We start from the raw sequence: 21,683 nt of genomic DNA on the forward strand, positions 1-21,683 counted from the left end.
CTCTTTGCTATAGTTGTCCTATTTTCTCTTTCTCTTACTCAAAGGGCCTTTCAATCACAGGCCACAACACTTCAGCAGGTAGCCTAGTGGTTAGAGCACTGGGCCAGTAACCAAAAGTTTGCTGGATCGAATCACCGAGCTGACAAGGTAAAAATCTGTCATTCTGCCCCTGAGCAAGGTGGTTAACCCACTGTTCCCTGTGCACTGTGGATGTCAATTATGTCAGCCCCCTGCACCTCTCTGATTCAGAGGGTTTGGGTTAAATGCAGAAGACATATTTCAGTTGTACAACTGACTAGTTATTGCTCTTATAGGTCATAACATTATATCGCTATCCTTTTCTCCCTTCTTCCCTCTTTCATTCCTCAGTGGGCATCTTTTGGTGAATTATCAACTGTTCGACCAGGATATAAAAAAACAAGAGAATCACATCTGATTTGAGGAGTTCATGACCACATAACTCAAGGTAAGTCATTCAGTTGAAATAACTTATAATGTATATGCTGTGAATACATGTTTAAAGATCAAACCAAAAAATTAAGACAGGACTGAGAACGATGACGAATAACTGGAAAGTGTTATGAGGGTGAGTTCAGTGACAGAAAAAATACGTTTCACACAATTATTTAAATGAAAATAGTAATGAGCAAGTAAGTCTTATGTGTGATAGTGAAAAATAATAGATTGTTGTTTACATAGGAATAACATTTTCTCTGTCATGAAGCTTTTTAAAACTCACTCATCCAGCATCATTGTATAATTTGTTGCTTATAAATTCTGCCAATGTCTGTTGTTTGTCAGCTGATAGTTCACTACGCTGAATTGTGTAAAGCATTTCCTGGAAAATCTGTGTGAGATATATGGGCATCCCTCTAAGTATTACTTTAGTCAAAATTACTAATGCACAAATCAAATGTAATCATGGGAAAGTATAGTGGAGAGTAGTAGACTCTACAACATCTCCCAACCACGTTCTATGATTGCTTTCTAATAAAGTTTCTGGTCATTATGGGAACATATTGTTTACAATAACCACCTTTCTATAATGCAAATTAAAAAATTCAGTGCAAACACATACACACACCTAGCTAAGCAAATACACACAAAAATCCCCACTTGAAGTTGCTATCAGTCTTTTGGAGGGGAGATTGAACTGTAGAGTAGAAAAACGATTAACTTTAAATGGTCTAGTAGATATCTGTTGTATGATTGCATTGAGGCATATTAAAGAACCAATGTAGCCAATATTTAAATGTTCAACTAGGAAACATACACAGTAACCCTAATTAGAATCTTATTGTAATTTTTTTTTTTTTAAACACATAAATAACATTACTCAGATTATTGTACATGATAATCTCAGCCGTGCAGCATCTAGGGTTGAAATGTATCTTCCCTAGTGTTCAGGTGAGTCTCATTCAGAGAGTGCTTTTCTACCATCACCATCAAATTTCAATATTTGTATTATTTCTATACACACAGTAAGAACCAGCCACCTGGTTATTTCTTTGACTGTGACACTGTTACCCTACTGTAATGTAGTGTGTGTGCGTGTGTGTGTGCGTGTGCGCGCGCGCGTGTGTGTGTGTGTGTGTGTGTGTGTGTGTGTGTGTGTGTGTGTGTGTGTGTGTGTGTGTGTGTGTGTGTGTGTGTGTGTGTGTGTGTGTGTGTGTGTGTGTGTGTGTGTGTGTGTGTGTGTGTGTGTGTGTGTGTGTAAAGAGCAAAGCAGGAGTGAGGTATTTATTTTATCCCACTGAATACGCCATTAAGCCAGCTAAGCTTCTTCAAAGACCTTCTTTTGATAAACAATCTCAAATGAATGTAAGCTACGTTGTGTTCTGTTGTCCATCTGTAGTTCTGGTGTTGTGTGTGCTTGTACACATGTAGGTACGTGTTTGTGTGTACATGCTGAATAAGACAAGGTCAGCCTGCCCTACACTCTGAAAATTGCATATCACATAAATAAAACATTATGCTAGTTGTGATAAGTGATGGGTGTGACCTGACCACTCACTCACTCACTCACTCACTCACTCACTCACTCACTCACTCACTCACTCACTCACTCATGCGCACACACACACAGGTGCACACACACACAGGTGCATGCACACCCACACACACTTTCCATCTCCAAGACTGAATTTAAAGGTATCCTGGTATCAAACAAACATGCATGGAAAACATTCTACAATTTCATTTAAATTAATTAGAACGTACTTTTAAGACATTACATTTCTCAGAAACGTGATGATGGCATTTTGATTGAGCTAATAATTTTCACATTTAACTTGACATATTTCCAATCTGATTTCATTTCAAAATTATGACAAGAACCTTCTTTCAACAACATGGATCAGGGTTGGGGTTAAATGCGTTTTCATTTTGGAAATTAATTAAAATGTTCAGTTCATGAATTAAAAGTAGTCCATAATTCTAATCAATTATACAAGTAGGCCTAATCCCGAATGGATGACTTCTAATTCATGAATTGAATGTTTGAATTAATTTTGAAAATGTAAGCGCATTTAACCCCAACCTTGGTTCTGTGACGTATGACTTAGCAATGTGCATATTGCCAAAGTGTACTTTGGAAATGGAATTCATTAATAATATAACTAATATATAATAATTAACTCACTCTCAAACCTAAACGGTTGGAAATAGTTATTTTTTCCTCCTGCCACAGAGGACTGGGTGCGTCCCAAATGACACCCTATTCTCTTCATAGTGCACTACGTTTGACCAGAGCCCTATAGGACCTGGTCAAAAGTTGTGCACTATATAGGGAATAGGATGCTATTTGGGACTCAAACTGTCTCATCAGGTATTCTCTCTGTACTCAGGCAGTTTGAAGGGCAGGGCCGGGCTCTCAAAGCAAAGTGCTGACTGAGGTTTAAATGCCACCCTACAGAGAGAGCCCTCATCACAAGTCCTGCTGCCTCAGAGGTTGTATCCAAAATGGCATCCAATTTCCTATATAGTCCACAACTTTTGACCAGGGCCCTGGGCTATAGGGAATAGGGTGCATTTGGGACATGCCCTGACTGTGGAGAGCAGACACCTCCTCCTGTCTGCAAACACATGCAGCCACGCTATCTGGCCCTGTATACACTCATGGTGTACTGATGTAGAATGTATTTGGCACAACAGTTGTGATATAACAGAGTATTTTTGCACAACAATAATTACAAAAGTGTTGAGAAGAAACTGCACAATGGTTGTCTTAAAGTTATGTTGGCAAACATATAGAACAGAGATGTTGTATCACAAAATATCATTGTATCAAATGTGTTGTACGTCGTTGTATAACCTGAGTGTGTAAGGGTTGGGTAGGTTACTTTCTAAATGTAACCTGTTAGTTACTAGTTACCTGTTCAAAATGGGAATCGGTACATTTTGGATTACCCAAACTCAGTAACGAATCGGGTTACTTTCTGATTACTTTCCCCTTAAGAGGCATTAGAAGAAGACTAAAAGCATCCATTAAACGCATTTGGTGTATCATCAGTGGTCTCTGACTTGTGGTCAGACTCGCTCAGGTGGAACAAACTTAAACTTTGACCTTTTTTTATGCTGAATTGAATGTCATTGAGAAAACAGAAAGGTGTCATGTATTTTTGGGCAAAAATTCTTTCTGAATTTAAAAGTAATCCTAGAACTAATCATCTAGTTTTTCAAAAGTATCTGTAATCTCACATGCAATATTTTGTGCCACGCTCTCTCTCTGTGCACTCTAAAGTCAACCTCAACTTTTCTGATTTTATTTGTCACAAGCACCGAATACATCAAGTGGTAAAGTGACTATCCGTAGATAATAAACAGCGAGTAGCAACAGCGTAAAAAAAAGGGGGTGGGGGGGTCAATGCAAATAGTCCGGGTAGCCATTCTTATGACTTGTGGGTAGAAGCTGTTAAGGAGCCTTTTGGACATTGATTTGGCACTCCTGTACCGCCTGCTGTGCGGTAGCAGAGAGAACAGTCTATCACTAGGGTGGCTGGAGTCTTTGACCATTTTTAGGGCCTTCCTCTGACACCGTCTGGTATATAGGTCCTGGATGGCAGGAAGCTTGGCCTTGCGGTTGGATGCCGAGCAGTTGCCATACCAGGCGGTGATGCAACCAGTCAAGATGCTCTCGATGGTGCAGCTGTAGAACTTTTTGAGGATCTGAGGACCCAAGCCAAATCTTTTCATTCTCCTGAGGGGGAATAGGCGTTGTCGTGCCAGCTTCACGACTGTCTTGATGTGTTTGGACCATGATAGTTTGTTGGGGATGTGGACACCAAGGAACTTGAAGCTCTCGACCTGCTTCACTACAGCCCCATCGATGTGAATGGGGGCGTGCTCAGCCCTCCTTTTCCTGTAGTCCACGGTCATCTCCTTTGTCTTGATCATGTTGAGGGAGAGGTTGTTGTCGTGGCACCACACTGCCAGGTCTCTGACCTCCCTTTTGTGTTAACCTGTTGGGGCTAGGGGGCAGTATTTGCACGGCCGGATAAAAAAAACATACCCGATTTAAACTGGTTACTACTCTTGCCCAGAAACGAGAATATGCATATAATTAGTAGATTTGGATAGAAAACACTCTAAAGTTTCTAAAACTATTTGAATGGTGTCTGTGAATATAACAGAACTCATATGGCAGGCCAAAACCTGAGAAGATTCCATACAGGAAGTGCCCTGTCTGACAATTTGTTGTCCTTCAGTTACATCTCTATCGAAAATACAGCATCTCTGCTGTAACATGACATTTTCTAAGGCTTCCATTGGCTCTCAGAAGGCGCCAGAAAGTGTAATGGGGTGTCTGCTGTCTCTGGGCAAAGAACAGCAGGAGAATTTGTGAGTGGTCAGCCTGGGGACAGTGACACTGGAGCTGCGCATTCATGAGAATTCTAAAAAAAATTCTTTCAGCCTTTGAATGAATACAACGTCGCCCGGTTGGAATATTATTGCTATTTTACAAGAAAAATAGCATAAAAATGGATTTTAAACAGCGTTTGACATGCTTGAAAGTACGGTAATGGAATATTTTGAATTTTTTTGTCACGGAATGCGCTCGCGCGTCACCCTTCGGATAGTGACCTGAACGCACAAACAAAACGGAGGTATTTGGATATAACTATGGATTACTTGGAACCAAAACAACATTTGTTGTTGAAGTAGAAGTCCTGGGAGTGCATTCTGACGAAGAACAGCAAAGGTAATCCAATTTTTCTAATAGTAATTCTGAGTTTGGTGAGGGCCAAACTTGGTGGGTGTCAAAATAGCTAGCCGTGATGGCCGGGCTATGTACTCAGAATATTGCAAAATGTGCTTTCGCCTTAAAATCTGACACCGCGATTGCATAAAGGAGTTCTGTATCTATAATTCTTAAAATAATTGTTATGTATTTTGTGAACGTTAATCATGAGTAATTTAGTAAATTCACCGGAAGTTTGCGGTGGGTATGCTAGTTCTGAACATCACATGCTAATGTAAAAAGCTGTTTTTTGATATAAATATGAACTTGATTGAACAAAACATGCATGTATTGTATAACATAATGTCCTTGGAGTGTCATCTGATGAAGATCATCAAAGGTTAGTGCTGCATTTAGCTGTGGTTTTGGTTTTTGTGACATTATATGCTTGCTTTGAAAATGGCTGTGTGATTATTTTTGGCAGGGTACTCTCCTGACATAATCTTATGTTTTGCTTTCGCTGTGAAGCCTTTTTGAAATCGTACAATGTGGTTAGATTAATGAGAGTCTTGTCTTTAAAATGGTGTAAAATAGTCATATGTTTGAGAAATTGAAGTTATAGCATTTTTGAGGTATTTGTATTTCGCGCCACGCGATTCCACTGGCTGTTGACTAGGGTGGGACCTAGTCCAGGGAAGTTAACATTGATTTATCCATAGATAAAGCATAGATGTTGATCAGCCTGCAAACAATCTATTGCATAGACTTTAGAAAGGTTATCACATAATCAATTTGGTCAGCGGCTTGAGGGGAACAATTTAAAACCACACATTTTTGGGGTTGACTATAAATCACATGACATTGTATGAAATAAAAGGACAATCCTTTTGGTCATTAAACACTAAAGTCCTTGGTCCTTAGAGCTGACATTTTTCTATCACAATCTTAATTCACTGTTAGTTCCCCTATACTCTCACCATAGCCGTGGGAATTAGGGGTGCTGAGGGTGCTGCAACACCCCCTTAAAAATCAGAGTGAAAAAAATAATATATATATATATTTGTTTTATGTTTACAATAGTACTGTGGCTATGCCTCTCACTCTGTTACTGGGTTACACTTTATTTGGATAGTTTGATCTGTAGACCAGCATTTCAGACTATCTGTTGCTAAAGTATGTGGTTAGGGTTAGGATTAGCTTTAGAGTAAGGGTTAATGTTAAGGTTGGGATAAGTGTTAAGGTTAGGGCTAGGGTTAGTGGATGGTTAGTTAAAATGCTGTTGACAGTTTTCGAACATCTACTAATTATCTACAAACCATCTACTTGGAACTATCCCAATACAGTGATACTGGTTACTGCAGCAGACTATTGAAGCAGACCCTTACCCCTCCAATACAAAAGGCAGCTGAATGGATTGGACTCCGGTTATTTGAAAGCGGCATAGCTTTCAGAATGCCTTATGTTATCCACCTTCCTACGCATATCTTACCTTTTGAAATTACCAAACACACACACAGTGATGATGAATACGCTGTAACGGTTTTGACTTGAAGTTATAATTTATAGGGGTGCCGTCACAACGCACACAGACAATATTTTTCTCTGTCTCTCTCTCTCTATAAAAGTCTGTTGGATGGCAGCAACAAAAACACTAGGTTAAGCAAACAATGGAATTTAGTCCTGCATACCGTCATACAGTCACTCTAGGAGCAGAGGGTCAGAGAGGACTACGTTTTCTTCCTTTACAGTACATGTCTTGAAGAGCGAGATGTCCCTTTGTATGTACTCAAGCTGTCTGGAGGGAGAGAGGTGTGTGTGTGAGAGAGAGAGAGTTGTGTAACATACTGCGTCTGTATGTTGAATGTATGCTTGACGTCCACGTACCAAGGACAAGGTTAGGCACAAAACACATACACATAGCCCCTCAACAAGGACAAGGATTAGTACAGAACCACAGAAGTAAATGCATCACTTGATGACTAAGTGGGTGTTTTATTACATAACCTCTGATATAAGAACTATTAAAATATCATCACACCTTGAAATTAAGCATGGCTGTGTCCCAAATGACACCCTATTCCTATCACGACTCAGGATATGACCCAGATGCAGACACAGGAGGCGGATTGTTCTGTACTCAGAATATTTATTATAAACAAAGGGGCAGGCAAAGGGCAGGTTGAGGGCAGGCAATCAGGGACAGAGTGGCAGGCAGGCAGGCTCAGGGTCAGGACAGGCAGAGAAGTTGGAACAGGGAAGACTAGAATACAAGTAGGGGGAAAAAACTACGGAACTGGAGAAACGGAAAACATGCTGGTAAGAGCTGACAAAACAAGACGAACTGGCAACAGACAAAAAAGCAGGTATAAATACACATGGGTAATGGGTAAAAATAGTAGGGGACACCTGGTGGGGGGTGGAGACAAGCACAAGACAGGTGAAACAGATCAGGGTGTGACAGCTCCCTATACAGGGTGCCATTTGGGATATAGCCGTCTCCATGGTCCTCCTTAGGCCTCACTTTCTCTGAGAATAAAGGGAAGATATCCTAGGTGTTAGGAGCAGGAAATACTGTGTGATCCAAGACGGTTCCATAATCTATGACTTCATAATATTACCATAATCTATCCTCAAACTTTAGAAAATCTAAAAGAGCCATCACATCAACACATTCAAGCAGCGGAAACAAAAACTCAGACCCCCTCAGTTATAGGTACACTCAATATGGCCACCGGTCTACCCATCACAGCACACTGACTTGAATGGGGAATCCTTATATAATCTACTCTAGTAATACTCTAGTAATTATATTTCTATGAACACATCTGTCTATATATGTTCCCACAGGGCCATGACAAAGTTACATCTAGAATCTCACAGATGACCCTTTAAACCACAGTAACACTACCTGCATTAGCATGACCTTTCTATTTTAATACTGCTGTAATGCTGTAGTAACACTAAGACACATTTACTGTCCATCTGATATTCCCACAGGGCATTGACAGACTTGCCTCTACACTAATAATGACTCTATAAGACACAGTACCAATACCTGCATTAGATAGCCACTATACCTTTGATCCTGGCATGGAGGACGCGACGGAGGTGCGTACGGATGGAAACTCTCTACTCAAGGCCGTGTTCCTGAGTCGACTGCGTCTGACACGCCTGCTGCTGGAGGGAGGGGCTTACATCAACGAGAGCAACGAGCGAGGTGAGACGCCCCTCATGGTGGCGTGCCGGACACGCCACACGGACGCACAGAGCGTGCCCAAACACAAGATGGTTCGGTAAGTAAGTTACTAGTCCATGACACCTCGTATGGGTTGGGTTAGTGTTAAGGAGTAGGAAGTAAACACCACAGAGCAGGGGTAGCTCAATTGTATCCCCAATGAGCCAGTGTGTGTACAGACTTTCACTCTAGCCAAAACAATTACACACCTGGCTTAAAGAATACATTGAAGACCAAATCCTGCACCAACACCTGCCCTCCATGAATAATATTGGCCACCCCTGCCCTACCATAGAGTTGCCAAGTAAAAATACACTTTACCTCTTCTTCAGGATTTTACTGATCCACAGAGTATTTATTAACGTGTCATCCATGTCCCCCCACAGGTACTTGCTGGAGAGTGGTGCTGACCCAAACATCCAAGATAAGGCCGGTAAGACGGCCCTGATGCATGCATGTCTGGAGCAGGCAGAAGTGGACGTCCTCACTCTGCTGCTGGGGAGTGGAGCCGACCCCAGTCTGAACGACCACTCTGGCTCCTCAGCTTTGGTCTATGCTGTCAATGCAAGGGACAAGGAGGCCCTGAGAGTCCTACTGGATGCCTGCAAGGCCAAGGGCAAGGAGGTGGGGATGTGGGTTTGATTCTCGCTTGGGTAGGTTTGCAAAATCCTGGTAATTTTCCCCAAATTCCTAAGTTTTCCAGAAATTCTGGTTGGAGGATTCCAGATTTTGTGCTTATGAACTTATAATTGCTGGAGTATTCCGACCAGGATTTCTGGAAAACCTGGGAATTTTGAGAAAGTTGCTGAATTTTTGCAACCCTACGCTGGGGCCAACTGTTTGCATGCTCTACTATAAGTCACTTTTGGATTAAAGCGTCTGCTAAATAGCATATATTATATTTTATTATGTTTTATATTATTTATATTATATTACAGGTCATCATCATCACCACAGACAAGCTACCTTCGGGATGCCAGATGACCAAGCAGTACTTGAACGTGCCTCCACCAACCGACCTGGAAGAGCGCATGCACTGCACCCCTGGCTTGGCCACCTGCTGCATGTCCCCCTCAGACATACAGCTCCGCACCCCTCCACAGGGCTCCCCCGCCATTGCCTCCCTCCAGCCAGGGAGCCCCCTCTTGGGCCTCATGGAGCACCACCACCAGGGTGGTGGAAGGGGAACCACCATCTCTGGTTCTAATGGTTCTGGTTCTTCTCAGCCGGGCTCCCCAACCAGGGACCCTAGCCTGTTACGGGGCCCCAGTCCTGGGGTGGTGAAGCTGCTCCATGAACAGCGGCTTCACTCGGAGCCCTGGCTGAAGATCCCTCCATCCCTACTGCTGCAGCAGAGCAAGGCCTCTAGGTAGGTAGCCAAGAGAAGCAGGGGTTCAAATCCCATGTCTGTCAGGAAAAAAATAGGTTCAGAGTGACACTGATGCCAGCAACCCTCTGGTTGCCGCCCACTCTGAACCTATTTTTTTCCTGACAGACATGGGATTTGAACCCCTGATAATGTGCCCTTGAAGGCACTTAACCCCTAAACTGCTAACATGGCGCTGCACTAGTAACTGCCAATTGCTCCAGCCTCTCCAACCAAATATGTATTTTTTTGTATGTGTGTGGGTTGTTTCAGCCTGACCGAGGAGCTGCTGGACATCACCCCAGAGGAGGAGCTCTCCTTCTGGGTCAACAGCTTGGCCTTCTCTGGGTCCAGAAGGGCAGGGCCCGGGGTACATCCGACCCTCGCCCGTCATCAGAGCATCGACGCCAAAGACGCCACGGGGCTGCTAAGGGCCCTGGAGCAGGTAATAATAATAATAACTTATCATGTGTCTATATCATAATACATTTTTCCGTATATTTTTTGTATCTCAGGTGGCTGGGAGCGAGGGAGGCGGCAGAGGACGAAGGAGAGGCCTGAGTAGGAAGATGTCTTACGACAGTGCTGCAGCTTCTTCCCATCCCAACCTCTTGCACAGGGGGGACGGAGGAGGCTGCCCCAACTGTCCCTCTGGTGGCCATGAACCAGTCCTCCCAGTGGACAAAACCTCCCTAGACTGTTGCCTCCCTAACCTGGCCGTGTCCAGCCTAAGGAATGTAGTCCGCCGCCGCAACATCGGCATGGACCACTATAGCTCTGACTCCCAGCTGCCCCAGTTTGGCCACAGCAGCCACCCAGAGTGTAGTGAATTCTACAAAGGCATAGGGTGTGGTATAGGGGGAACTGAGAAGCGTAAACTAGTCACCAGCCGGTCATCCACACTGTCAGGCTCCAGGGAATCCCTGGAGAGCACTGCCCAGAGGAGGGGACCCGCAAACTTGGAGAGAAGAGGCTCGGGGGCCCTGCTCCTGGATCACATCTCCCACACCCGGCCGGGATACCTGCCTCCTCTTAACCCCCACGCACCCATACCCGACATCGGGGTCAGCCCCACCTCAACTTGCCCCAGCCTGAGTGGGAGCACCAAAGCACTGAATCTGAACGGGGGTGTTGCAGCAGGGCCGGGGTCAAAGCCTCTCGTCCCCTGCGCACCTTCCTTCCACAGGGATCTGAAGTTTAAGACATTGCTGAGAAGACACTCCATGCAGACTGAGCAGATTAAACAGCTTGTCAACTTCGAGGAGCTCTTCAGCCACTAATACGAACGAAGCTAGCTCGGTCCCAGGTCTGTTCATGTCGTCTTGCTAACCCCAGGCCTATAGTCATTGTTACGCCTTGGTAAAACTGCACAAACAGTTTTGGGACCAGACTAGAACGCTGCATTTTCTTTGTGTGTCTGACTACTGTGTGCTTCGCTTCCTATGTCAAGCGCTGTTGCTGCTGTGTGACCATAACATTGTTAACAAAGAACTTGTGCCTTCTTACCAGAAGTGTATTATTTCTCATCCCAGCTTTTTCAGTGTGCTTAATTACACTTCCTTTGACAACCAGACATGCAATTCCATCAAGCTCAGGAAGGAATAGAGGAATTACGATCGGCGCATCAGAACCATCGGTAACACAACAGCTCTTCTTTGATCAATTGATACACATATCTGTTTGAAGTCTGAGAGCAGAAATCTCATTGTACTCCTCCTCAGGACATCTAACAACAGACAGAGATGCTTTTAAAACATGGGATGAACTGGGATGAAGGAATCTGAGGCCTTGAATCCTATAAGGACAGAAGAATTTACTCTTCAAAGGGAAGGGGGAGTGAGTCATTCTCTGACTAAATCAATGACAGACTGAAAGCAATGGATTGGCAACACAGCACAAACACATCTGGGACTCAGGCTAACTCCTCTGACTGTGGAAGATCTAAGTTACTAAGGAAAATATTAATATGTGTCAGTGAGAAAAAACGAACACCAAAAAATGTAAATAAGACAATCAATATTCTTGAACACAAAGTGATTAGTAAGAATGTCAGAGCATTATATTTGCTGAGTATTTATTCAACACTGCTGTTTTGTATACCATTTGACGAGGAAGTTGTTGTATTGCCTTTCGCTTGTTCTGTTGTGCTCCTTCACTGCTAATAAACTGCTTTACGGCCCTCTCCTCTTTTCTCTATACACCAAGTCACTGGGCTCCATCAGTGGTGTAGTGGTGCCTGGAGAAGTGGGTATACTCTAATTTTGCCCAAAATGTCCCAAACAGCCCGACCGGAAAAGGAAAGGTGCCCTGTGTAAAAAAAAATCTACGAGACAGTAGCATACACCCTAGACCCTTAAATATTATCAATCCCATATTGGTCTTTCACAGTCAGTCCAACCCAAGCTGTACTGTGCAAGTAGCCCTACTATTGAAACAGATAGAATTCACATTATTTGTTCAGTTTTTGCTTTCAAAGTCACACTTTCTTAATAGGAAAACAACACAATTTTATGTTGTAAGTACATAATAATGCTTAAACCACATCAGGAGACCACTGTTAAGGGTCGTAGTTAACCTTTAATTCAAGTGTGCAAGCAACTAGCACTGTTGTTTGGTCTGTAGCACATGAGATGGAGTTTGCAAAACAAATGGCCATTGGATTGATGCAAATAATCATGACATCATTCTGCCAGGTAGGCATAGGCTACTTTGTAGGTAGTTAACATTTAACTGAGAAGGTTTTTGGGAAAGCCTTTCCATCTACCAGAAGACGGCTAGGTCTCTAATTACTGTAGCATCACCTTATTTTCCTCTCCCTTCATTGTTTGAAACCTGGACAATATCTCAGCTTGGATGTCAGCCCACCACCTCAAGCTCAACCTCGACAAGATGGAGTGCTCTTTCTCCCGGGGAAGGCCTGCCCATTCCAGGACTTCTCCATCGTGGTCGACAACTTCTTGGTTTCCCCCTCCCAGAGTGCTAAGAACCTTGGCAACACCCTGCCGTTCTTTGCAAACATCAAAACAGTGACTCGCTCCTGCAGGTTCATGCTCTACAACATCCATAGAGTATGACCTTTCATCACACAAGAAGTGGTGCAGGTTCTAATCCAATTCATCATATCCCATCTGGACTACTGCAACGCTCTGTTGGCTGGGCTCCCCACTTGTGCCTTCAAATCCCTTCCAACTTATCCACAACGTTGCAGCCCATCTGGTGTACAACCTTCCCTTGTTTTCCAATGTCACCCCGCTCCTCTGTAAACTCCATTGGCTTCAAGTCAAAGCTCGCATCCACTACAAGACCATGGTGCTTGCCTACGGAGCAGCAAGGGGAACTGAGTCTCCCTACCTTCAGGCTATTCTCAAACCCTACATCCTCCCCGAGCACTCTGTTCTGCCATCTCTGGTTTCTTGGCTGTCCTACCTCTAAGGGAGGTCAGCTCCCGCTCAGCCAAGTCAACGCTCTTCTCTGCCCTGGAACCCCAATGGTGGAACTAGCTTCCCTCTGATGCTGATTTCTGCTTTATTGAGGAACAATATACTTACTACGACTGTGATATGTGGTTGTCACATCTAGCTATCTTTAGATGAATGCACTAACTGTAAATCACTCTGGATAAGAGCATCTGCTAAATTACTCAAATGTAAATGAGCTGAAACAGGAAATCTCTAGGGTGACATGTCATACAATTTATGAGCATAATGGTGTATTATTTGAAAAATACTGTAAGGGGTGCGTAACTGGTGGCAGGGAAGTCAGACGCATGAGAGCAGAACTTGGTAATAGCCGGAGCAGTTTAATTGCAAAACCATCGGCATCAAGAATAAAATGAACATGGGTAAAATGAAGACAAGCACCTACAAACAAACAATTGCACACAAAGACACGGGGGTAACAGAGGGTTCAATACACAACATGTAATGAGGGGAATTGAGACCAGGTGTGTGAGAAGACAAGACAAAAAAAATGGAACATGAAAAGTGGATCGATGATGGCTAGAAGATCGGCGACGCCGACCACCGAGCGCCACCCAAACAAGGAAAGGGACCGACTTCGGCAGAAGTTATGACAGTACCCCCACTTGACGCACGGCTCCAGCAGCACGCCGACGACCCGAAGGGCGAGGCGCAGGGCGATCCGGACAGAGACGGGGGAACTCCTGCAGCATTGAAGGGTCCAACACGTCCTCGACCGAAACCCAGGACCTCTCCTCCGGACCTTACCCCTCCCACTCCACGAGGTACTGAAGGCCCCTCGCCCGACGCCTCAAATCCAGTATGGAGCGGATGGAACCTCCCGCACCTCAGAATCCTGGAGCGGGCCAGCCACCACCGGCCTGAGGAGAGACATGGAACGAGGGGTTAATACGGTAATCGGGGGGAAGCTGTAACCTGTAACAAACCTTGTTCACTCTCCTCAGGACTTTAAATGGCCCCACAAACCGCGGACCCAGGGCGAGTGGAGGGGCAGATTTCGGGTTGAGAAGCCAGATCCGGTCCCCCAGTGCGAACACCGGGGCCTCACTGTGGTGACGGTCTGCGCTGTTTTTCTGGCGCAGCACGGCCCGCTGAAGGTGAACACGGGCAGCTTCCCATGTCTCCTCCTAATGCCTGGACATGGGAGCACCTGATCCTAGATCAGTAGCCAGGGAGTCCAGCAGGTCATAATAGACTCTGCTCTTGTCGATGTCTCTCCTGTAGGGCAGAAGGCCAAAACATCAGTCTGGCCTGTCCACACTGTCAGGCTGTACCTAAGAGGGAGATCACAACACAGAGACAGGGTTATACACAAGATCAGATCAGCAAACATCACTATGTGTCTACAATGTCAGGCTGTACCAGAGAGAGGGAACGAAACAGAGACACAGGGTCTTTATTGTCTGATGGTTGACTACACTGGGAGAAGGCAGGGTAGTGAATAAGGGGTAGGGACTAGACTAGTGGGTAGAGGCTAGAGGTCTATCAGGGGTTCTGGGTGTGAGAGCCATATCCTACCCGTCTCTGTTTTAGAAGGCAGTGGAGCTAGGGGAATGACTGGGCCAGGAGGGCTGCTCACACACGATTTAGCACTGTACCTGTCTGACTGTTGTAGAAGCCAGGGTAGCTGGGGGAACGACTGGGCCAGGAGGGCTGTTCTCACAGGGGAAGTGACCGGCTGTCTCAGGGTCCGACACTGCCTCCATTTCTCTCACCATCTCCCAGCTGTAGCCTAAGAAGCAGTAGGAAAAGTGAGATGGTAAGGGACAGGCACACTAGCATGGTAGTCTAACCTACACAATAATCACTGGGTGTTTTGCAGATGACAGTTAATGTATTCATTTTATGTTTGTTTCAATAGGCATAAATGCAAACACAAGGAATAAACAATGCTTTGATTCATTGCACCACAACTTGGGTTAAGGGTTGCACCTGCAAATGTGTTCAGGCTAACTTACATGGGTTGTCCGTATCTGCAGCAGAGGTCACTGCGGCCGCCAGGAAGTCATTGGGGTCAAGGGGTGTGGCCTTGCCTCTGTGGCCTGGTAGGATGTCAGTGTTGATCCACAGAGGACCACGCAGCTCAGACTGAAGATTGTGTAATAACATCATTGATTAGGTTGAATACCAAGGGATGATACAAAGAGGAACCTTCAGTGTGTCAAATCGGAGGACCTGTTGTCTGGACCTCTGGCAGTCTCTATGGGGGTGCCACTGGGTTCAATTCTCGGGCCGACTCTTTTCTCTGTATATATCAATGATGTCGCTCTTGCTGCTGGTGATTCTCTGATCCACCTCTAGCGCAGACAACACCATTCTCTATACTTCTGGCCCTTCTTTGGACACTGTGTTAATTTTTAACAAACCTCCAGACGAGCTTCAATGCCATACAACACTCCTTCCGTGGCCTTCAACTGCTCTTAAATGCTAGTAAAACGAAATGCATGCTCTTCAACCGATTGCTGCCTGCACCCGACTAGCATCACTACTCTGGACGGTTTTGACTTTGAATATGTGGACAACTACAAATACCTAGGTGTCTCGTTAGACTGTAAACTCTCCTTCCAGACTCACATTAAGCATCTCCAATCCAAAATTAAATCTAAAATTGGCTTCCTATTTTGCAACAAAGTATCCTTCACTCATGCTGCCATACATACCCTCGTAAAACTGACTATCCTACCGATCCTTGACTTTGGCGATGTCATTTATAAAATAGCCTCCAACACTCTACTCAGCAAATTGGATGCAGTCTATCACAGTGCCGTCCATTTTGTCATCAAAGCCCCATATACTACCCACCACAGCGACCTGTATGCTCTCGTTGGCTGGCCCTCGCTTCATATTCGTCGCCAAACCCACTGGCTCCAGGTCATCTATAAGTCTTTGCTAGGTAAAGCCCCACCTTATCTCAGCTCTCTGGTCACCATAGCAACACCCACCCATAGCACGCGCTCCAGCAGGTATATTTCACTGGTCATCCCCAAAGCCAACTCCTTGTTTGGCTGCCTTTCCTACAAGTTCTCTGTTGCCAATGACTGGAACGAATTGCAAAAATCACTGAAGCTGGAGACTTATATCTCCCTCACTAACTTGCAGCATCAGCTGTCAGAGCAGCTTACCGATCACTGCACCTGTACACAGCCCATCTGTAAATAGCCAACCCAACTACCTCATCCCCATATTGTTATTTGTTTTGCATCCCAGTATCTCTAATTGCACATCATCTTCTGCACATCTATCACTCCAGTGTTAATGCTAAATTGTACATTTTTTGCCTCTGTGGACAATTTATTGCCTTAACTCCCTAATCTTACTACCTTTGCACACAGTATATAGATTTTTCTATTGTGTTATTGACTGTATGTTTGTTTACCCCATGTCTAACTCTTGTTTTTGTCACACTGCTTTGCTTTATTTTGGCCTGGTCGCAGTTGTAAATGAGAACTTGTTCTCAACTGGCCTACCTGGTTAAATAAAAAATACATTTTAGTGAATTAATCAAGAAACAGATTAAGCCTAGTCCTGAATCTCCGTTGACAGATTTTTTTTGTCCAAATTTAGCCTAATCTGTATCTGGCCCTTACTGTCTAACATGTAGGTAAAACCTACAGATTGTACATTAATCTAGCATACTTACCAGCAATACAAAAAAAATTGGGTACTCACCGTACTTCTATAGTACAAAGTACTGTACTTCTATAGTACAACAATACAGTGGCTTGCGAAAGTATTCACCCCCTTGGCATTTTTCCTATTTTGTTGCCTTACAACCTGGAATTAAAATAGATTTTGGGGGGCTTTGTATCATTTGATTTACACAACATGCCTACCACTTTGAAGACGCAAAATATTTTTGGTGAAACAAACAAGAAATAAGAAAAAAAACTATTTGAGCGTGCATAACCATTCACCCCCCCCCCCCCCAAAGTCAATACTTTGTAGAGCCACCTTTTTGCAGCAATTACAGCTGAAAGTCTCTTGGGGTATGTCTCTATTAGCTTGGCACATCTAGCCACTGGGATTTTTGCCCATTCTTCAAGGCAAAACTGCTCCAGCTCCTTCAGGTTGGATGGATTCCACTGTTGTAAAGAAATCTTTAAGTCATACCACAGATTCTCAATTGGATTGAGGTCTGGGCTTTGACTAGGACATTCCAAGACATTTAAATGGTTCCCCTTAAACCACTTGAGTGTTTTTTTAGCAGTATGCTTAGGGTCATTGTCCTGCTGGAAGGTGAACCTCCGTCCCAGTCTCAAATCTCTGGAAGACTGAAACAGGTTTCCCCTCAAGAATGTCCCTCTATTTAGCACCATCCATCATTCCTTCAATTCTGACCAGTTTCCCAGTCCCTGCCAATGAAAAACATCCCCACAGCATGATGCTGCCACCACCATGCTTCACTGAGGGGATGGTGTTCTCAGGTTGATGAGAAGTGTTGGGTTTGCGCCAGACAGAGTTTTCCTTGATGGCCAAAAAGCTACATTTATAGTCTCATCTGATCAGTGTACCTTCTTCCATATGCAGCTCCTTCAGGGTTATCTTTGGTCTCTTTGTTGCCTCTCTGATTAACGCCCTCCTTGCCCGGTCCGTAAGTTTTAGTGGGCGGACCACTCTTGGCAGGTTTGTTGTGGTGCCATATTGTTTCCATTCTGAAGTAATGGATTTAATGGTGCTCCATGGGATGTTCAAAGTTAAGTATATTTTTTTATAACCCAACCCTGAGCTGTACTTCTCCACAACTTTGTCCCTGACCTGTTTGGAGAGCTCCTTGGTGTTCATAGTGCCGCTTGCTTGGTGGTGCCCCTCGCTTAATGGTGTTGCAGACTCTGGGGCCTTTTAGAACAGGTGTATATATACTGTGATCAAGTGACAGATCATGTGACACTTAGATTGCACACAGGTGGACTTTATTTAACAAATTATGTGACTTCTGAAGGTGATTGGTTGCACCAGATCTTATTTAGGGGCTTCATAGCAAAGGTGGTGAATACATACGCATGCACCACTTTTCCGTTTTTTACTTTTTAAAATGTTTTGAAACAAGTGATTTTTTTCATATCACTATACCAATTTGGACTATTTTGTGTGAAATCCAAATAAAAATCCATTTAAATTACAGGTTGAAATGCAACAAAAATAGGAAAAATGATGAGAGGGGGTGAGTAGTTTTGCAAGGCACTGTATATAAACAACACAAGAAGCGGGGGAAGCCTGGGGTCATGGACGACTCACTGATTACCAGTTTAAATATGTCTTTGAGTTCATTTGTCCAGGTGTAGTTATGTTTTATATCCCATTTGAAAGCTCCTCTGGAATATCGGTACCGTAACCTAATAATTTCACGCCTCTGTCTTATTTGACTGGACATTCCATGTATTGCAAGGCTTTGAGTAAGTTCTCATTTACCTGCATAGACCTGGCACATGTCATTGGTGTTAACTGTTTTGAGGGTGACATTTCAACCGTAGAATTATGTCAATGGCAACCAATTTTCAATACCGACAAACGTTGTCTAAAAAGTGTAAAGTTGTGCCTTTTTTTGTTGGTATTTTAATATGATCCCCATTAGCTGCTACAAAACCAGCAGCTACTCTTGCTGGGGTCCACACAAAACATTACATAATACAGAACATTAATAAACAAGATAGAACTACATAAAAAAATGTATGCACACGTAGCCTACATATAAATACAAATGCATACACAAACTATCTAGGTCAAATAGGGGAGAGGCGTTGTGCCGTGAGATGTTGCTTTATCTGTTTTTTGAAACCAGGTTCATTTGAGCAATATTAGATGGAACGGCGTTCCATGCAATAATGGCTCTATATAATACTGTACACTTACTTGAATTTGTTCTGGATGTCGGGACTATCGTGGAAAATTACATAATTAATCATGGTATCCTTTGTTTTACCATTTAAAGAATTGTCTCTTGTTATATGCTAGTGTTTTTCTAACCTGATACAAACTTGTCTGTGTGGGACTTAGTCATAAGACTGAGCGTATAGCTAAGGTCTGCTTGGGTGTGGCCGCAGTATGTGACATCCCGTGGGTTTACTATCTACAGAAAGTCACGAATGGAAACTTGCAGAAAGGAGCACATTATAGTGTTTTACTATTGTTAATGCAGTTAGACGGTTGAGCCCTCGTGCTATCAACCTTGTGCTATCTTGAGTCTGCACACACAACTAATTACCTTTTACACACTATCTGCTGACTGCCACGTATACAAAAAGGTTGTGCTTCTCTATAAAAGCTTTGAACCGGCACTGTTCGTTGAGCTTTTCAACTACACACTGTTGAGTTGATAGTTGATTCTCCATTTTTGCAAATCTTATAATAAAGTGTTGTTTGAAAGAATCTGCAGTCTCTCTTCCCTTTGATTAGATATTCCATGGCAAATTGGTGACAACGGTGGGATGCCAATTCTTCCTGATTGCTCCCGGGAGACTGAGGTTAAACTGCTCGCAGTGGCTCCATTAAATGTGAGTCATGTTACCACACACTCTGACTAAAATGGAGCAGAGAGGGACATGCCTTGGACCTGCTGGGAGTGTCAGTGAGTGTCATTCTGGACAGAGAAGATAAATTCAGGGTGAGCCTGATTTTCTTTTAAACATCATAGAAAGTCCTGTTCTTAGAACAGGTTGTGCACATTATGTCTTTGTTGTAGCAAAGGCTATTTCTGAATAGAGGAATTCGTAGGAGTAATTCTAGGGCAACCATACTGTTGAAACAGGGTGGTCCTGTAGGAGCAGGGGACATCTCCTATTGGGATCTTTTTGTTGAAGCAAAAGTATCCTGGTTAGAGACAGGGGTTGTGTTTCTCAGGTGAAGCAGAGAAGCAGCCATGGGATGATATGACACAGTTACTAGTTATGTGATTCCAGGGCACAATCCTGAGATAAAAAAAATATTCCTGCAAAAATTAAAAAAAATGAAACAAAAAGTTTGAAAAAATAAGGAAAAAATATATAAATGAGTAAACATTGTAAGATCAAATTAATTAATCAGTGTACTGGTAATACAGTTGGTTATGATTGGGAAACCAGCTATACATTTTAAACCCTACACGGAAATGTGCTTAGGAGAAACTCCCATGTGGTTACAACATTGAAATTTGCATAGAGTAATTAAAACATATTTTGATGGAGAAGAAATTACTCTTTTCAAATTATAAGAAAGGAAGATGTTCCAAACCAAATACAGTTTGTTTTGCGTGTTTTTTTTTGTTCCCTGAGTGTTTGTATTGACGAGAGATTTATATTATGGACAGACGATGGACTGCACTGTGTGATCGAATAAAGGAACAGATTATTTCACTTATAATTCAATATATCACAATTCCAGTGGGTCAGAAGTTTACATACATTAAGTTGACTGTGCCTTTAAACAGCTTGGAAAATTCCAGAAAACGATGTCATGGCTGTAGAAGCTTCTGACAGACTAATTGACATCATTTGAGTCAATTGGAGGTGTACTGTGGATGTATTTCAAGGCCTACCTTCAAACTCAGTGCCTCTTTTCTTGACATCATTGGAAAATCAAAAGAAATCAGCCAAGACCTCAGAAAAAAAATTGTAGACCTCCACAAGTCTGGTTCATCCTTGGGAGCAATTTCCAAACGCCTGAAGGTACCGTGTTTATCTGTACAAACAATAGTACGCAAGTATAAACACCATGGGACCATGCAGCCGTCATACGGCTCAGGAAGGAGATGCGTTCTGTCTCCTAGAGATGAACGTACTTGGTGCGAAAAGTGCAAATCAATCCCAGAACAACAGCAAAGGACCTTGTGAAGATGCTGGAAGAAACAGGTACAAAAGTATTTATATCCACAGTAAATCGAGTCCTATATCAACATAACCTGAAAGGCCGCTCAGCAAGGAAGAAGTCACTGCTCCAAAACCGCCAAAGAAAAGCCAGACTATGGTTTGCAACTGCACATGGGGACAAAGATCATACTTTTTGGGAAAATGTCTTCTGTTCTGATGAAACAAAAATATAACTGTTTGGCCATAATGATCATCGTTATGTTTGGAGGAAAAAAGGGGAGGCTTGCAAGCCGAAGAACACCATCCCAATCATGAACCCCGGGGGTGGCAGCATCATGTTGTGGGACTGGTGCACTTCACAAAATAGATGGCATCATGAGGAAGGAACATTATGTGGAATATTGAAGCAACATCTCAAGACATCAGTCAGGAAGTTAAAGCTTGGTCACAAATGGGTCTTCCAAATGGACAATGACCTCAAGCATACTTCCAAAGTTGTGGCAAAATGGCTTAAGGACAACAAAGTCAAGGTATTGGAGTGGCCATCACAAAGCCCTGACCTCAATCCTATAGAAAATTTGTGGGCAGAACTGAAAAAGCTTGTGCGAGCAAGGAGGCCTACAAACCTGACTCAGTTACACCA

General features: G+C 43.5%; 2 protein-coding genes and 1 long non-coding RNA gene across 4 annotated transcripts in view; 2 read left to right on the forward strand and 1 right to left on the reverse strand.

The window, feature by feature from the left end:
- Positions 1–427: 427 nt before the first annotated feature.
- On the forward strand, positions 428–11,314 carry LOC115167718 (ankyrin repeat domain-containing protein 34B-like). Its single transcript, XM_029722367.1, has 7 exons — positions 428–466; positions 8,177–8,472; positions 8,801–9,038; positions 9,353–9,526; positions 9,587–9,783; positions 10,054–10,225; positions 10,296–11,314. The coding sequence occupies exons 2-7, from the start codon at positions 8,270–8,272 to the stop codon at positions 11,058–11,060; spliced, it is 1,749 nt and encodes a 582-aa protein (XP_029578227.1). The 5' UTR covers positions 428–466; positions 8,177–8,269; the 3' UTR covers positions 11,061–11,314.
- Positions 11,315–14,168: 2,854 nt separating this feature from the next.
- The window catches only part of LOC115167636 (protein FAM151B-like), a 46,150-nt gene continuing 38,635 nt past the window's right edge, over positions 14,169–21,683 (reverse strand). The window contains exons 2-4 of one of the 2 annotated variants that reach the window (XM_029722241.1): positions 15,218–15,347; positions 14,858–14,991; positions 14,169–14,477 (exon numbers count right to left, since the gene is read on the reverse strand). In XM_029722241.1, coding sequence (XP_029578101.1) covers positions 14,445–14,477; positions 14,858–14,991; positions 15,218–15,347 — 297 coding nt within the window. In that variant the 3' untranslated portion in view covers positions 14,169–14,444. Of the gene's footprint in view, positions 14,534–14,857; positions 14,992–15,217; positions 15,348–21,683 lie in introns of both variants that reach the window. The other variant, XM_029722240.1, reaches the window with a different exon arrangement.
- The window catches only part of LOC115167637 (uncharacterized), a 6,690-nt gene continuing 4,443 nt past the window's right edge, over positions 19,437–21,683 (forward strand). The window contains exon 1 of the long non-coding RNA XR_003870520.1: positions 19,437–19,860. This is a non-coding gene — a long non-coding RNA (uncharacterized LOC115167637). The remainder of the gene's footprint in view (positions 19,861–21,683) is intronic.

Source organism: Salmo trutta, chromosome 29 (genome assembly GCF_901001165.1).
Source record: "Salmo trutta chromosome 29, fSalTru1.1, whole genome shotgun sequence".
NCBI lineage: Eukaryota > Metazoa > Chordata > Actinopteri > Salmoniformes > Salmonidae > Salmo > Salmo trutta.